The sequence below is a fragment of the Morus notabilis genome, unplaced genomic scaffold (assembly GCF_000414095.1).
Source record: "Morus notabilis unplaced genomic scaffold, ASM41409v2 Scaffold15, whole genome shotgun sequence".
Taxonomy (NCBI): Eukaryota; Viridiplantae; Streptophyta; class Magnoliopsida; order Rosales; family Moraceae; genus Morus; species Morus notabilis.
The window spans coordinates 394,605-413,895 of NW_010367234.1; the positions used below are offsets into that span (position 1 = coordinate 394,605).

At 32.5% G+C, this 19,291-nt stretch overlaps 1 protein-coding gene across 3 annotated transcripts; it reads right to left on the reverse strand.

Moving 5' to 3' along the window:
• Nucleotides 1–7,972: 7,972 nt before the first annotated feature.
• LOC21405620 (CSC1-like protein At1g32090) lies at nucleotides 7,973–18,169 on the reverse strand. Of its 3 annotated transcripts, none has more exons than XM_024174827.1 (12): nucleotides 17,645–18,169; nucleotides 16,478–16,630; nucleotides 15,919–16,054; nucleotides 15,456–15,557; nucleotides 15,155–15,274; nucleotides 14,775–14,855; nucleotides 14,262–14,602; nucleotides 13,834–14,079; nucleotides 9,440–9,764; nucleotides 9,021–9,254; nucleotides 8,381–8,765; nucleotides 7,973–8,174 (listed from the first exon to the last, which is right to left on the reverse strand). In XM_024174827.1, exons 1-11 carry the CDS (start codon nucleotides 17,956–17,958, stop codon nucleotides 8,391–8,393), a joined length of 2,427 nt encoding a protein of 808 aa, XP_024030595.1. In that variant the 5' UTR covers nucleotides 17,959–18,169; the 3' UTR covers nucleotides 7,973–8,174; nucleotides 8,381–8,390. The 3 variants fall into 3 exon arrangements, with proteins under 3 accessions (XP_024030595.1, XP_024030594.1, XP_010110413.2); XM_024174826.1 differs by having other exon boundaries at nucleotides 7,973–8,255; XM_010112111.2 differs by having other exon boundaries at nucleotides 7,973–8,765.
• Nucleotides 18,170–19,291: the final 1,122 nt, after the last annotated feature.

Sequence of the window (19,291 nt, forward strand, 5' to 3'; positions counted from 1 at the left end):
AATATTTAATTACATTATTATTATTATTATATTATTATTATTATTATTATTATAATAAATATAATTATATCAATATGATATAATATATAATATTATTATAATATTACTATAAAATAATAAATTTAATATCATTTATAATTATTGAAATTGTCTTCAATTCGGTACTGGATTGGAATGGCACATGTATATTTCTTTTAAGAACATGTATATTTCATCTTAAAATATGTATAATGTGGAGAGACACATATAATATTTCAAAAAACCTATATACATGTTTTTAGAGAAAATATACATATTTTTAAAATAAATATACATATTTTTAAAAGAAATATACATGTGACACTCTAATCCGGTACCGGAGTAGAGACTTTACCTATAATTATAATATAATATTATAATTATATCACACTTTTTTGTGTTAAATATATAAATGACATTAAGTTTTGTATTAGAGATGATCTTAGTTATATCTCCAATGCAATACTATAATTGATGTGATAATTACAAATTTAAAAATTGAGTGTATAAAACTCTTTTTAATGCAATACTATTTATTGTTCTAAATTTTTCATATGCTAGAGCATCTCCAATGCAATGCTATAATTGATGTGCTAATTGTAAATTTAACATTTAAGTGTAAAAAACACTCCTCATTCGCTGCTATTTGTTATGATAAATTTACTGTGACGACTCTGCTGAGTTGGCCGTCACTGTTACTAATTTTAACATATACTTTATGAAACTCCCTAAAATTTGAGGGATTTTTTTTTTTTTTTTTTTTACATACTGCAAAATGTTGTATGTAGCATTTTGTTTTATAACTTAAATAAAATGTTATATGAATGCTATAACATTTTCTTTATAACTTAAATAAAATGCTATACGAATGTTGTAGCATTTTATTAATAACTTAAATAAAATGCTATACGAATGGTGTAGCATTTTCTGTATAACTTAAATAAAATGCTATATGAATGCCGTAGCATTTTCTTTATAAAATATTGTAGGAATGCTGTAGCATTCTTTTTAAAATGTTGTAGGAATGATGTAGCATTCTTTTTAAAATGTTATAGGAATACTGTAGCATTCTTTTTAAAATGCTGTAGGAATGTTGTAGGATTCTTTTTAAAATTACTGTAACAACATATATTCTGGTTTCTACTTTTGAACATAGCAAAGGGTTTATACTTCAAAACCAATTTTCCTTTTCTAAAGCATAATTTACATATAGGTATATTTTGCTTCTCAAAAATCCTGCTAGCTTACACAACTTAATAATTTTACTACGAGCTTCCAAAATACAAGTTCATAGACATATTTAACAAAATCTTTTTTAAAACTTTAAACTATTGTGAAAATAACTGCGTGCGGTATCCATTCCCCGACCTCCACTTTGCTCGTCCGCTGCCTCGCCATCAGTCCATCAAGCATTATGTGCAGGTTGCTTACCTACAGTATAAATACTTTGAAATGAGCTTTCGCTCAGCAAGTAGGAACTATTACTCGTAAAATAACTGTAAGTTCACATGACTATATATGCATGAACTGATTATGCTGACTTATGATGTTTTATCATGGTTTTACTATCTGAACTTACTATCTGAACTTATCTTACTTACTGATGGGCCTGAGTGCTTGTACCACTAGCGCGCAATCATCGGGACGTGAGGGTTTACAAAGTCCCCAACGACACAATGATTATAAACTGAACTGAATGCCTCCCTCTCAAAGGACATTATTATATTTTTTTTCTTCTCTCTTGCAGAGCCTGAGTTACCTCACTCTCAGAGGCTGGTACGACACTAAACTGAGTTTCTTCTTATAAATTCTTCTTGACTTATTAAGGTGTATGAAATATGACATAGTATAGCATACTGTAACATGAAATGTACTCAAACACATATAATTCATGTGCACTGCTTAAGTGTATGCAATATGACATAGCATAACATACATATATTTAAATGTACTCAAACATATATAATTCATGTGTACTGTTTATTTTTAAATCTATTTATACTGTAAGCGAGATTCCTACTTACCTGTTATTAGGAAGTGAAATCTTCTATTCACCAAAATGTCTATTTTCTTCCTTTCTTGTTTCTGAGAATAAACACCCACTAAGAGTGTGAGATTAACTATCACTTGCTATTCTATCTTAGCAAGCTTGTAAGAAAGTCTAACTTTTCTATTTATGGCTTTCTTTCTCTTTTCTACCTTAAAGGATTATGAAACCTTGTTTCTAATTTAAAGACTAGGTTTATCAAATCCCCATAACCTTACTTTTCATTAAACAAGGTTCAAACTCAAAATATCTTCTTGAGATTATACTTCGAGTTCTTAATGAACACTTTTGTTTAACACCAAAACTGTTTTAACATTTATATAGTGTTTTTTCTAAGAAACAGTTTAAAACTTCTATTTAGAACTAAAACCAAGTTTAGCCTCAAATTCTTGAACTAAAACTAGGTTTAACTCCAAACTCTCAAACTAAATTTTGGCAGAATTTCACCTTATTTTTCTACGTTTTCCGAGCTAACTTTAGCTCGATTTATCCATTGTCTTCACCTTCAAACACCAATCATATCCTTTCTCTTTCTAATACACCATAAATCTCAATCATGGTTTTAGGGTTTTCTCAACTTTTTCAACAAAATTCTCTATATCAAAATTGCTAGAAACCAAGGTTAAATAACCAAAAATCTACCTTAGATCAATAGATTCCAAGCTCTTGAACCATTTCAAGCAAATCCCTATTTCTAGAAAAAATTTTCCCACACTTCCTTACACATCCACGGCAGCAAAGGAAAAGAGAAAACAAGAGAAAAACTTAGAAACTCACCTTAGGAAATGAAGGTCAAACTCCAATGACGTTATGCCTCGATTACTCCATCGATTTTAGTCTAAAACTCTCTTTCTCACGTTGGAAATTTTTTTTTTCCTCTCTATTCTTCTTGGCTGCTCCCTGGTTCCTTTCCACGTGAAGATGAGGATTATATGCATTAGTCCCACTCTTGAACCGACTCACTCAAAGCAAGGACCAATTTTTGCAAAATTTTGACTTTTCAAGCACCTTTTTGCAACAAAAAACCACAAATATCTATTGCTCCCACAAAAAGGTTGGCCGGCTGCCCTTCTTTGTTTGTCCACATGTCAAAATCTCATGCATCCAACCTTTTGTTACTTTAAATCTCAACCATTGATTATTTAATAATGATCCTATTTTGGTTCAGCTTAATTTCCTATTCAGTGCGCGTTTTTCAAACAGTTGGTCAACTTAGTCAACTTTGACCATTCTTGACTAACTTTTTGAGGGCGACGTTTTGGCCAACTCTAGGTCAACAAACTTTGACTCGGTCCACTTAAAACAGTCGAAACCCCAATTTACGCGATTCGGCCTTCTGAACCCCTTTTTCATCCGTTTTTCGTTCCGATTGCTTCTAAAACCCTAGAATTGATGTTTTTCAATTCTTTTTCACTTCTTAACCTTAAGATTCATGTGTTGGCCCACTTGTGGATTTAACACAGTATTCTGCACATCTTTCCTTATTGCCGACTGAAAGTCGGTAACGGTATCTTACCTAACTTAAATTTCTAATTACTTACTTAATGTCATCTTGCTTACATAAGCAAGGTTTAGTGAAACACTTGGTAATCACCCCTTAATGTTCTATTCTTATAGCTATTCTTATTACTTCCTACTAACTTTTGAGAATTAACTTAGTTGACAAGAAATTTCAGTTTCCGACTTTGTCAACTTCTGAACTCATATTGCATCTAAATTTCTTTACTGAAACACTACCCCCTTTGATTCCCTCTTATTTGTTTAGAAATTAAGGGTTCTCTCTTTAAATGTTAGAGTGTTTCTCTATATGCTGCTAACATTATACTGCACTGAGAGATTCCTAAGATTAGGATTCTCCAACTGTATATGCACTGAGAATTCTTCCGCCTTAATTACAATAAGAATTTATTAACTGAATTTACTGGTTCTTAAAATATGAAGTAATCATAAAACTTGCTACAAAATTTAGGAATACTGATATTAATTCTGTAAATCCTTCAGTCACAAAATATGACAGTATATTACTGAGAAAAGTCCTTGACTTAAATAAATAAATTTACATGATGTAATTCTAGAATTTTCTCAGTCATTACATTTATCATATGCTATACTTTGTGGTAAATTTCTCACCAAGTATAGAATATGACAAATTTAGCACTTGATTCATATTGGTTGATATGGTTACTTTTTTCATTTAATCATCACAACTCTGCCTTTTAAAATTATTTTAAAATTAAAATATTACTTTTACAATTTTAAAAACTTAACGATTATAGAAAAATTAAATTTTAACATTTCAAATAACATTATGTATTGGAACACAAATAAAAATAACATGTCTTAGCATAATTTTTGGTGTCAAATATACAATTGGTATTAGCATTTGCATTGAAGATGGTGTTAACATATGAGAAATTTGACATTTAATTTTATTAGTTGAAATGTTTTCTTTTTCATATAGTCATTGCAACTTTTACATTTTTAATTATTTAAAAATAAATTATTACTTTAATGATTATATAAAAAAAAGTAGATTTCACATTTCAAAGAACATTATAATTAAAATAAAAATAAAAATAACATATCATATTATATTTTTAATATCAAATATATAATTGACATTACTATTTAGAATATGGTCTTAAAGGTCTCGTTCATTTTACTGATGTGAGTTTAGAATTTAAATTTTACTACAGTAAAAAGCTCTCAGAAACAGTCACATCTAACTTTTTTATTATAATAAAAAATTCTCACATAAAATTACATCTCAATTCAAATTAATAAACTAAGTGGGCCCTTAATACTTTTGCTTTTTCTTAATTATGTCCAACACTTTCACTCAAACATGCCACGCACTAAATACTTTTGCTTTTTGGTTTTTGAACAGAAGTCAAAAGCAAAAGTTTTAGGGGTTATTCTTTTGGAGTGTTATTTGAGTGTAATTTTTGAGTTGAATTTAAGTTATAACTTGAGTTTAAAGTTGTAACTTGAATAAAATTGAATAAAGTTAGAACTTAAAAGAATATGAACTTGAATAAAGTTATAACTTGAGTTTAAACTTTTTCTAAATTTTGTTTTAAAAGAACAACCCCTTAGTTCCTCCAACTTGAAGGAAATGAAAATGATTAAAAAAATTCTTTTTCTGTATTAACGAAGCCTCTGCCTCATACGAAGGTGGACTTGTCCAGTTACATCACTTTTTGCAGTTGCCTTTACCGGTTCTATCCGGTGATGTAACCGGTTGAAATCCTTGTGCGCATGGGTGTTCATAAGATCCAATTAACTAATTATATCAACCGATTCAATCTAATTCAATTTATTTTATTTTTAACGGATAATTTACTTTAATTAGATTGAATTGGATGTATTTTATTCAAAATCAACTTCAATTGAATTATATGTTAATTTTATTTTTAAAACACTCACTAAATTAACACAATTTTTATATATTTTATAAAAATAATAAATGAATTATGTTTTCTTTCTATTATGGATCGTCATTAAAAAAAATAGTAGACGTGCACATTTGGATCATTAGACTATATTTTCTATGTTGTCTCTTTATAGTTTGAAATATAAATGTTTGCTTCTTTATAGTTGTTTGTTGGATGTTTAATCAACTTTCATGTTTGTAAATTTATAGTTTTTTTTTTTAAATTTACAAATGTTAAGTCTTGTTTTCTTTTTTGTTTCAACTATAACATTTAAATTATGTTAAAAAGATCCAAGAAATAGGTTGAATATGAAAATAAAAATTAAAACACTATACAAAAAGTTCAAGCCCAAAATCGATTGGTCTAATTCAATCCAAACCGACCTCAATTGAATTAGATTGGATTAGATAATACACTAATAATTAGATTGGATTGAATGAAATTTTTAAAACCCAATCTTTGATTGAATTGGGTGTTATATGACTAAAATAAATTAGATTTGATGAACACCCTTACTTTTGCGCGTGCCTTTTGGAACAAAGGATAAAATTGTATTTTAGCCTGAATAAAATAATGAAATTTTATATTGGGCAAGATAGAAAATTTCAAAAAGCCACAATACCAACTAATTCAAATTAATCAGTGTGAAGTTAAATGAACAAATCGACCCTGGTGTCAAACCAACCCTATCCCGAGCAACACCTACCCCATCTCCCTCCCTACCCCTACCTCGACCCCAATCCAGACCAATGCCAATCTTGTCCCCATTCTTATCACAGCACTGGCCCCAGACTTGACCCCAAGAAAGCCCAAATTAATTATAATTAACTTTTACCATTAATTACAAAAATTTTCCATAAATTATATAGTCGTTGTCACACTTTATTCTCGATCTTCGCAACAAAACATTCATGCCTTTCAAAAAATGAAATATTAATAAGGCCTGTTCGTTTCGCTGATTCGAATTTAAAATTTAAGTTTTGTTACAGTAAAAAACTCTCATAAATAATCACATTTAACTTTTTTACTACAGTAAAAAATTCTTACATACAATCACATCTCAACTCAAATTCTAAACTCGAATCAGTGAAACGAACGAGGCCTAAATATGTTCCGTTCATTTAAAATTTTAACAGAAATGACATGTATCAAGTAAATATTGAACCTGTTTAGTTTACTGATTCGAGTTGAGATATAATTTTATGTGAAAATTTTTTATTGTAGTAAAAAAGTTAAATGTGACTATTTTTGAAAGTATTTTATTCTAGTAAAACTCAAATTCTAAACTCAAATCGGTAAAATAAACAATCATTGTGTTGTGTGTTTGTCTAACAATTTGATACACAATCACTATTCTACCCATCTATGTTAATTTATATTTTTTTAACAAAAAAATCTTTGCATCTAATATGAAAACAAAAACATTAAAACCAAAAATTGTTCACCCCCGTCCTCTTCCTGTCGACACCTCGAGTCCCCACCTCGCCGTTGACGTTCAGTGCTCATCTTCCCTAGCCCATGGATGCCGCAAGATCACCACGCCGCAAGTTAGCCACCACAGGCGCGCGTTCCGGCAACCAACACAGTCGGTGCGAGATCCCCCTCTGCCCATGCATGATCTCTGCAACTTCCTCCAGCATGGGAAGAACTTCAATAAACAACTCATTTATCCTTGTAAGATCTCTCTCCCTCCCTAACAAGATTGTCACCCACACCACTCATTGTCCAATCTGGGTTTTTCTTCACCCGTAAGCAATTTATTTCTTTTTCGTTTTTTGCTTTTCTGGGAAAAAAAAAAAAATTTATGTAATAAAGAGCTAAATGCCATGAACATTATGGGTTTAATTAGAAGCAACCATAGAAAAATGAAACACCGAACCTTTGCCTCTAACGAATTTCAACCTTCCCTCAACTATACCATTTTTTTAGGAAGCCATTAATGGAAAAAGATTAATTACGTTTCTTTATTTTACTTTCCATAAGTTTTTTTTTTTTTTTTTAACTCTCATTAGTATTTTGTTTAATGGCTCATTAGTATTAGATGTATTATAATAATCAGGTTTTTAGATTATTTCAACCTTCCCTCAACTATACCATTTTTTTAGGAAGCCATTAAAGGGAAAAGATTAAATTACGTTTTTTTTTTTTCTTTTCCTAAATTTTTTTTTTTTTTTTTTTAACTCTCATTAGTATTTTGTTTAATGGCTCATTAGTATTAGATGTATTATAATAATCAGGTTTTTAGATTAAAATAGACTCTAAGCTCATATTACATTTTAAAAGCGAGATTACTAAAATACCCTTACACTATGTAAGGGAAGCTAATTTGTTAATGCATGCGTAGGGAGATTTTTGTTAATGTTTGTTAAGTTTTGAAAATTAGGGGCAAAGTTTACAAGGTTCATAGTTTGGGAGGAACTTTTATAATTAATCCTAACTTTTATCTAAGAATAAATAGTACTTTACAAAACAATGCTTCATCAAACAGTGCATCGGGTTTTTAACCCCTTTAATATCACTAAGACCAATTATCATACTGTATCGTAACAATGCAGCCCAGTTTGGTACACTTTATACAATACAATACACTACAGGCAATCAAACATGGCCCTATATTCCTTGCTAAAACAAGTCGTACTCTGAAATGAAAGATGAGAAAATAGAAGTCAACGAACCTGTCGAAGAAGAAAAAGAAATGGTGATCCTAAACTTCTTTTCCAGAGATCTCTCAGTTTCAAACACATAACCAAGTTATACTTGGAGCAAAGAACAGAAGAATAATTACAAGTAGAAAGAGGCAAGACCTCAATGAAAGCATACAGTGGTTAACAAACTATCAACAGAGAAAGAAGGTTAGAACTTTTTGTCTTGGAAAACTTACAAGAATTAGTTCAAGGTTCTCCATGGGGGTAGACATATCTTGGAGGGGATGGCGGAGCAACATAGACGTAGTGGGATGGAGATGATTGGTCATATACGTAATGGGGCGGAGAGGAGTGATGATAAACATATTGTGGTGGCGGGGGAGGGTGAAGGACATAGTGTGGAGGGGAAGGATTATTATGGACATAACCCGCTGGGGAAGGGGAGCTAGGTTCGCTTGTGGGACTCGCAGTGTGGGTTTGGTGTTTGTCCACTCGAACTTTGACGGTCTCCTCTTCTTCAAATGATTGGAAAATCGGGTGCAAGTAGGCATCAGCCAAATAAGCTTTCAAGTTCAGGTCAGGTTCTGCAGCGCGTTCCGCTGTGTCTTTGGCCATGGCTTCCTGAAGAAGGGACAGAGAATAAAACTTTATTAATATCAAAGCAGAAAACAACATGTTTTTTCGAACAACAGGCGTGCCCGAATTGTAACTCATCTATTAGAATAAAACATTCCTACTTTCTTTTAAAGAATAAGTTCACTTTGCCTTTCAAAAAACATGACTCCTAGTTTATGAGCTCAGAAGCACATATTTACCATGGGAGATAAAACAGAATGCAAAGGATTGAAAAGTAAATTCTTGTTACTTAGAGCTTACCTCAAGGGGGTACTTTCTAAATGCGGGTTCAAAGCGGTGTTTGCAGTACTTGTGGAATGCTATTGTCAATATGGGCAAAACAACTAGTAACGGAGTAGAATTAGCTGCCTTTTTGGTGCTTAGCAAACCCATCAAAAGAAGCTGAGATATAAATAAACTCGCTATTATGCGGGTGTGAACATGTGGCCAGAAGGCAGCAGCACTTTCATATTGTTGATTGTACACATTGATTATCTGTCAAACCAAATAAAGCATACAACGACTTGATGAAAAATTCATAAAAGAAGCAACTGACACATAAAATCTAATTTATTTATCATTATAATATCGAAATTCGATAATATATCAAAGCTACCTTTAAAATAAATTATATTGCAGACAAAAAAGGAACAAATTTCAAGCACAATGAACAAACTGACCTGATGACGGTAAACCAAGTATGCAAGGGCAAAGAAGACTACCATGAAGGGAAGAAGAATCGGAGTAACAACCATATACACAAGCCCCAAAAGGAAGTATAGTTGAAGACTCGGGATAGTCTCTGGAAAGTCCACACTCCCGGGATTCATCGCCCTCTCTCTGTCTCTCTCAGTTTTCACCAAAAACATGTTCTTGAGATGAAAAATAACCAATGGCTTCAAGCGGAGAATCTCACCAGCAATGCCAGCCCAACCGTCAACCATTATGTATGTAATAAAGAAAGTAGCCTTCATTGGTATGGAGACCCCAATGGTTCTTGGAATCCTATGATAGAAACAAAAATTAAAATTAAATCACTTCAATTGCATAAGATTATACGGATATTAACTGAAACCACAAGAAAATATTACCATTACATGTCTATAGTAAAATACAAAATAGATAGCTACATCAGTGGAATTAATAGCTGATTTCCTTTACTTGTAGCTTTTTATTGGAAAATTCCAAACACATTTCTTTAAGAAACTGATGAAGAAACCAAAATCCGCTGCCCTTTTTGTCAAAACTATATTGGGACACGAACAACACAATAATACTTTAATATTGTCAGTACTTTTGTTCAGTCTATTGAAGATTACGAGCCTAGAACCGTAGGATAATTGAAAAAATAGTATTTCCAGGTTAGCAGCTTTTCGTAATACCTTTAGTAGCCAACTTAGGCATAGAAGAATTCTGTGGTAGGGTAAGTACCCTATTGTAGTGGGCAGTTATGAACTGTAGATCTTTATCAAATGTCGTTAAATTGTCATGCTTATTTTGATGTGTTTAGACGGTTCAGAATAGTGTACTATTGGTAGGGTATTATTTTCCAATCCTATCACAAAGTTCTCCAAAAATATCTACAGGCACAGATAATAATCAGTTAGAAATGCTCGAGGCAAATATAATAAATCCATTTAGATTTTAATTAGGAGACTGCATATTGTGACGCAGTGGTGCAACTTCGGGTGGCGGGCATGCCTGGTGCCTGAAAATTTTTGGGCACGGCGGGCAGGTGCCATTCACTGTCTGTCCGAGTTATTTGGTCGGGCACGGGCTCGGGCAGCCCGAAAAAAATCATTTCCCGGCTGCCTGCCGCCGGTGGAGAAATCATTCTCGCTGTCCGCCGGATTTTTTTTGAATTTTTCAGCGTAACCCGAATTTGCCCAATTTTTGCCCAAATTTTTTTGACCGTTAACCCGAATTTTGCCCGTTGCCCGAAAATGTCCGAATTTTTTTGACCGTTAGACCGAATTTGGCCCGAATTTTGAAACCAACAGATTTATTTTGCCCGACCCAACCGCCGCCCGATTTTTGCCCGAAAATTCAAACCCCAACAGCAAATTTTTTGAGCGTTGCCCGAACTACCCGACTTTTGCCCGACCCGACCTGAGTGCCCGAAAATTTTACTAGCCGTTGGACCCGAATTTTTAGGGAAAAATTTTTTTTTCAAGCCAAAAAATTTCTTATAAATACCCCCCCTCCCCCCAACCATTTTTCAAACTCAAAAACTCTCATTCTCTCTCAATTTCTCTCAATCTCTCTCAAATCTCTCTTAATCTCGTTTAAATCTCACTTAATCTCTCTCAAAGCGCTCTCAATCTCTCTTATTTTTCATAATGACTTCTTCTGGTTATGGTGGTGATATTGATGCCCAATTCAACATCGAAGAAGGGCAATTTTCTAATGTTTTTCAAACGCAGGAATCGCAAACTACAGAAAGAGTTGCTGATGAAACTGCAAATCCGACTCCTGGTGAACGTACTAGAGGTCGTGGACGTAATGGTGGTGGCACTGGTGGACGTGGAGGAGAGGCAAGCAGTAATGCTGGTGCAAGTATTGCAAGTTCTAAGAAGAAATGTAAGCGCACCTCAGCAGTTTGGGAGCACTTCAACACATTCGAGTAGGTCGACAATAACGGTAACATTAAATACATAGCTCAATGTAAATATTGTGGTGATAAATTACAAAGTAACAGTATGCACGACACTACACACTTAAGAAGACACTCTGAAAAGTGTCTTCAAAAGCAAGGAAGCGGAGCTGATCTCCGCCAAACACAATTGTCGTTTGACTGCCAAACCGCCGTTGCCAACAAAGATTATTTAGTTATAACCGGACATTATTATAAAGGTTTTGATTTGGATAAAAGAATCTTAAATTTTAAATATGTTATAGGATCACATACTGCCAATTTAATATGTAACACAATTTTATCTATCATTGATAAATATAGTTTAAGAGATAGAATAATGGCCATAACATTAGATAATACAACTGCAAATACTAAAGCAATAGAACTTTTTGAAAATGATTTATGTTTATTTGGTAATAATGATATATTTCACCAACGTTGTGAATGCCATATGATTAATTTAATAGTAAAATCCGGTTTAAAATCAATGTCAGGTTATATTAAAAGAATTAGAAATAACATTGTTTGGATTTAAGGTAATAATCAAATAATACAATACTGGTTTAGATTTCTACAAGGATGTAATCAAAATCTTAGAACATTAGCCTTAGATATGCCCATAAGATGAAACTCCACTTATATAATGCTTGAATAATGCATCCCCTATAAAGATGCTATAACAAATTATGTTAGTGCAAAATTAGGATCATGATTTATAGATTAAACTGATTGGCAAGTTACCGAACTCTTGTATAATTTTTTAGGTAGATTTCACAAAGTTACCTTAAAGCTTAGTGGAACTTATTACCCAACGTCACTTTTAACGTTAGGAGAACTTTTAAAAATGTCTATTTTATTTAGTGAATTTAGGACACACGAGGTTTTAGAAGTTCCTATCGCCTCTATGGAAAAGAAGTTTAAAAAATATTTGTCTAAATTACCCATGTTGTATGGTTTTGGTATTATTTTCAACCCTTGATTAAAATTAAAAGGTTTAGAAAGTAGATTAGATAACTTAGGTGAATTTTTAGCTATCGGCACTACTGACCAATTTCCTATTATAAAGGAAAAAATATTCTCTCTCTATATCTCTTACGAAAGTAGGTTTAGAAACACACCTCATGTTGAACAACCGCAACAATGAGACGACAATCCGCATTCATTCTTGAATGTTTTCGGGTTGTCTAAGAAGAAGAAGAAAACAACGATGACGACTCAAGGTCAAGAAGAATCTAGAAGTGGATCTTCATCAAGAGGTGGCGACAACAACGGCGGCTTCAACGAGTTAATGGCGTACTTGAGTGAGGGCTTAGTTGTAGACAGTAGTGAAATGTTTGATTTGGTTCAGTAGTGGAGGGCACGATCATTAATTTGGCCGATCCTAACACGACTGGCAATGGATATTTTTTCGATCCCGGTCTTCACTATTGCAGCCGAACAAGCATTCAGTACAACTGGCCGAATACTTGAAGAACGGAGAAACGCATTGCAACAGGATATTGTTGAAGCTTTGGCGTGCATTAAGAATTGAGATCGTTCTGACCAACGCTTACACGATACAATCTCACCGGCAAGCCAAGAATTAATCGACGAATTTAATAGATTAACTTTTAATTTTCAAGACGATCATTCTGCTTCATATTAAATTTTATTATTGTAATTTGTAAATATTTATTTATTTTGTAATTTCTAATTTGTATAGTGTTATTGTAATCTTGTATAGACTTTGTAAGTTCGTCAAATTTGTAATTCGTCACACAATGAATGTACTCTTTTTTTCTTACCAAGTTTTTATCCCAATTAGGTTTTTCTTGATAAGATTTTTAACGAACCAATCATGAATTACAAATTTAAAAATCAATAAAAAAATAATTTTTTTTATATAGTTCGTGTGTTCATTTCAAATTTCAAATTATAATATATATATATATATATGTATAATATATACAATATAAAAATATAATATAAAAAATATTTAAAAATTCGGGCAGGTTCGGTCGGGCAATGGGCAGCCCGACCGGGCACGGGCAGCCAAAGGCTGGCCGATGCTCGTCCAAGGTGAAATTCGGGTCGGGTCAGGCAGCCCGAATTTCAGGCATTTCGGGTTCGGTAATCGGGTAAAAATTCTGATTTTTCGGTGGTCGCGGGCGGCCCGTTTAAAATTTCAACACTATCGTGACGTAATTAATCTAAATCCACGTCGAAAATCATACCAATTTGGCAACATATTATTAACTTTAATACACAAACAACAGAAATTAAATAAGGAAAATGCTACTCGAATTTCACGAATTATGTTAGTGAATTGGAGGTACACGTGCAATTCCGAAGAGCACGAGAGCCTTTCATGATTTTGATATGCACTTCACGAATTAAAATTCATGGAAGTGTAGAGGAGCTCATTAAATAATTTCAAGTCGTAAAGATAAGGAAGCTTACTCAGTAGCAGATTGGTGAAGGAAAGCGTCAAGCTGCTGAAAGGCTGTTCCAGTCACTATGCTTCCCAAGAATACATTCACTAACATAAAATAGTAGTACTTTGCTGCTGTTCTACGCTCCAGGGTCGATAATGCTATATGCCCCTCAATTTTTGACATGATCATTAAAACAGTTGGAAGAATGTATAAAAAGATTTTAAGTGCCAGACCAGGAAGGAAACCCTGTAGAAACGACTTGATGAAGCTCCTGTCACAGCGTTGGATCTTGGTAAGCATAATCAAAGCAGAAAAAGAAAAAAAAAATTTAATTTGGAAACAGAGAGTTTATTAAAGAGTTGTGACAGCGTTAAGAAAGTCTACGTGTATGGCGGAATGTTAGAGCACGACTATCATGATACTCAAAAAGTTTGAAGCAGTGATTGTACTTACAATTCTATCACTGGCCTGAGGAAAGGAGCAACTCTTTCAAGACCCTCCAAGTTTGCAAGAGATTGCACAAAAGCTATGGGTATCATATAGAAAAACACCAAGGCAAATACGGATATTGATATTACAAGCTTCCGAATGCTCAAGGAAACGAATGGTATGGCCAAGTTTCTCCAATAAACATCTCGAGGTTCTGGCGCCCAGTTCGTCAACCATAATGTGGGATTCTTGCTTTGTTGTGTCTGTGCACAGACAGCAGCTCCCCACCTCGAATTGAAAGAGACAAACGTGACTGGAAGAATGGATTTTGTGTCTTTGATAATATTTTGGCGTTCCAGTGTCATCTAACATGGAAGACAGAAGAACAAAATAAATAAAAACAGAGTGACGCAAACCACAAAAACAAAACTGGCACTAAAGCATTAGAATTTGAAAAATGACAACATACAAAAGCTTATAAGCATTGCATTCGTTGAACCTGAGAAGATCAGTGACGAGGGAGAATTCGGTACTTACTCGTCTATCAAGATCCTTAATCTGTTGCTTGTAGTACTCGATTGAATCAACTCTTTCACCCCAAAGTCCCATAAATCCTTTCTGAAAAAATAATTTTAAAAAGAAAAGCTCAATAAGTTTATAAATATCATATCTGAAGGCAAAAAATGATATCCGATCATCTTTTTCTTTCTTTTATTCGAGTACATAACAGGGGACAGCACAAATGTTTCCCGTATACCACTCCCCCCACCTTGATAAAAACAGAATTCAAACCCGTCTTTTAAACTGGCTTTCAAATGCTAAATAAAGTATATATAGAAATGTTCCAACATATATGAAAAGAGTCGTAATTTTTTTCTAGTTTGTATCATTTGAGTGCATAAAGACTGCAGTTCTACCTTTCTAGTACGTTTCTTGTCAGGATGTCTTTCGAACTTAAGCTGGTTGTAGTCTAACCAATTTTGGAGCCGATCTCTCTTCCTTGCAAATTTAGCAAATTTGTTTGCATTGTAGACTGCCTGAAAAAGACAGAAAATCACATATATGTCATAAACTTAATCACAATTCAAGTTTCTTTTTTTTTCTTTTTCTTTTTTTTTTTTCATTTTTTTGCTTAACCATCAAACGTACAACAAACATCTTCATACAAGTAAAACAGAAATTATGAGTTTCAAAAACTTGACAATGAAATTTAACTACCTGATGACAAAGATAATGATCTGGGTGGTTTGTCTGAAAGAAGCGATCCACTGTATCGGATGGAGAACGACCAGAAATATGTGGTACATTCCTAACAACTACCTGAAAAACAGAGATATATAAACTAGAAACAATAATCAAACACAATAAAATTTCCAGAAGAACACAGACAAAAAAATAAAAATAAAAATAAATAAATAAACACCCACAAGAATTGTTGCATAATCCTGGTTGAAAATACTTTTGAATTATTAAAGTAACAACCAAAGTACATTTTGTAAGATTGTGGAAGATCCTTGATCAAACTTTAAAGCAATTTTCATCAGATTGCACATTTCAAGAAGACAAACAATTAAACATTTGCTGGGACTATCAAGAAACATAAGTAGCAACACAATAAGCAGTATTGCCAAAAAACACAAAAGTTGTCCACACGTGTTGGGAAATTTCATCACTGACGCACCGTGAACTGTTCAGCACGCCGGCGCGGTGAAGCCAAGAAATTTAATCTCATTGATGCTACATAACCATATTCCTTGTATAACAGGAAACAAGTCCAGAATGTGAATAAGTATTCCAAACCTATGTGGACGAAAAACCTGAAATCAAGAAACATAACGGATCGTTAGCAAATTCTCCTTGCCTAAGTTAAAATACAAATAAAAAATGATGAAAGCATAATATAAAAAAAATACAAAATAAATTTTAAAAAAATGAGCTTCCATGTGGAAAAAAAGACAGAGGATGTACGAGGCTATTTTAGATGCAGAAACCTTGTAACCATAATTCATGAGTAATTCTAACCAATAGATAATATCACATTTTGTAATGCCATTTTGACTTAATTGTCAAGAGATAAAGATGTGATCATCGTCTTTTGTCAGAAAGTGATCTAGAAGTCCAAGCAAAGAAAAATGAGTTTCATACACTCCGAAATATTTATCTCCGTGCAATTTTCTGTTTCTCCATTTGTCTCTTACAAAATAAAAAATAATAATAAAAAGGACAAGAAATTCACATACCTAACTGATTTAGGACGTACATTTGAAATTGAGAGCTTGTCAATGTCACTCGTAACCAAATCTTTCTTCAAGAAGGATAATGTTCCATCAGACACATTGACTGGTATAAGCAGGAGAAGTGCTATGATTGTAATGGGGACGAAAACCTTCAAGCTGCCAGAACGATAAATTATTCAGTGAGAAATGTTAAGAGGTATTATTAAGCTACAAAACAGCAATAGTTGATGAAAAATTAATGCCATAAAATTGGATTTTCTGCTAAATGATAAAAGTTATTCTTTTATAAGGAATCATCAAGAAATGAGTAAATTTTATACAGTTATGACTGAATTTTGGTCATAGGACTAACAGTTTAAAACACCAAAAATTGAACGATGAATAATTACTTTAAAAGTAGAAATGTAAGGACAATAAAGAGTCCGAAATGCAAATAATCTGAAAGAAACATAAAGGAAGTAATAATATAACTAACCAAAATTGTAAACAACTTTAAAATGTGCAACAGGGAGACTTTGAAAATCAGAGACGAGTTTTTGTTCTTCTTAAAAACAAAACATGATAATATTATAATAAGAGCCCGTGAAGGCTTTTCGAGTATAACAATATGCAAAATTTGTCACTCATAATAATAACCCACCAACCACCACCCCGCCAAAAAAAAAAAAAAAAAATTACACAACCACCAAAAAGAATTTTATCCAGAAACAAACACTAACCTAGAATTAAGAATCAACTAAAATACATAAGAACAGGAAAATAGTGCAAAAATAGTAAACTTAGAAATGAACAAAACAACTATGCAACTATGAAAAGGAAATTTTTTGGGGAAAACAAACACTAACCCAGAATAAAAAATTAACTAAAACACATATAAGAACAGGCAAAATATTGCAAATAAATAGTTAAATTAGAAAACGAACAAAAAGCACTACACAGCTACAAGAAGGAATTTTCTACAGAAAACAAACACAACCCAGAATAAAAAATCAACCAAAAACAAGAGGGAAAAAAAAAGTTGTGGAAATTGACAGCAAAATATCAAAGCTTTCTAGTCCAAAAGTCAAAAATTTGACCCAAAATGAGATTCCCTCAAAATAGACCATTAAACTTTATCACTGAACAGAACACTTAAATAACTGAAAAAAAATTTACAAAAAAGAAAAATACCCAAGAATGTAAATTCTGAGAAAAACGGCAGAGTCGAGGCCAGCACGGGAGATAATCTGCGGCTCAGTCATTCTCATGGCCTGAGGCATCCAGTTCAAGAACGTCAAGTACGTCTTGAAATCCAGATTGACGAATTTGCTCACCAAGTTCCCTCTGCTCCTGGGGCTTCCCCTCTCGCCATTGATGTACCATTTGGGAAAGTAAACTCTGTCGTTTATCGGCTGTATTCTCAGCAAAGCGAAGGCCAACAGAAACGCGAATGCACTCAGTATGTTGATCAGAGCAGACACCCCAATGTCGCCCAGAGTCGCCATTAGAGAGAGAAACAAAAGATAGAGAGAGAAAGTGAAGTTGAGAAAGGAGATGATGATAATGATAAAAAAGGAAAAGGCCAATGCTCAAGGAAGGATATTGGGGATAGAATGGAAGATAAAGAAGGGAAAGAATATTTTGCGTTTGGCAAGTTTTTTCTTTTCCGTTTTTTATTGTGATAAAATGGGCAAGCAAAGCGACTGGTTTTCTGCCGTATCTGGATTCAGTTTTATGTCTTGTGAAGTGTCTTCTCTTTCTTTTTTTTTTTTTTTTTTTGTTTGTTTGTTTGTTTGTTTTTTAATTTGGGGTGTCTTCTCTCTCTCTCTCTTTTTTTTTTTTAGTTTGGGGATTGTGGGATTTGTTGGATTTGACCTGGGATCACTAGTGCACCACCACCAAAGCCGTTTGTTTGCATGTACAAGTGTGAAGACTGTTTAACTTTTCGTTTATTTTATTTGAGTTTAAAATTTAAATTTTATTACAGTAAAATTTTTTTAAAAATAATCACATTTAATTTTTTTATTACAGTAAAAAAATTTTTACATAAAGTCACATTACAACTTGAATCAGCGAACTAAACGGACCATATTTTAAGATCTCTTTTATTTCACTAATTCGAGTTTTTAATTTTAATTTTACTACAGTTAAAATTTTTTATAAAAAGCCATATTTAATTTTTTCTACTATAGTAAAAAACTCTTATATAAAATGACATTTCAGCTTAAATTAAAAACTCAAATCTGAAAACTGAATGAAACTTAAGTGTGTTTTTGAGAGTTTAAACGATACTTTATGCCGTTAAATCTCTTTTAAAAATTATTTTTTTTAATTTTTTTATTTAATTTAATTTTCATTTGATTTAATGGTAAAAATTAACCTGCCAAAAAGAGTCTTATATTCTTTTTTAATATTAAGCTTTCTATAGTAGTATCTCACGTCATTAGTACATGTTTATGGCTATTGAATTGGTTAACATCAAATACACAATTTTTGATAGAGATTATATTATTACAAATAAAAATCTAACAGTAATTTGTTTTTCAAACCCTATTGTAGGAATCCCTTTCTTTTTTATTTTTTATTTAGGAGATTTTTTTATACACGTGTTATACTGATCGATTAAGTTTTTAATCATTAAATTTACATATTTTTTAATTTTTATGTAATTTTATATAAATCTAACAGATAATATGTTTAAAAGATTTTTTTTTATTTTTGGTTTGATTCCAAAAGGGTTTTTGGGGATGGGAGAAGAAAAAAAGGCAGAGTTGGTTTTTGCTGTTTGCTTTGACAATCGGGTTTTCTTTACTTGGTTGGTTGTTTTTGCCTTTTGGT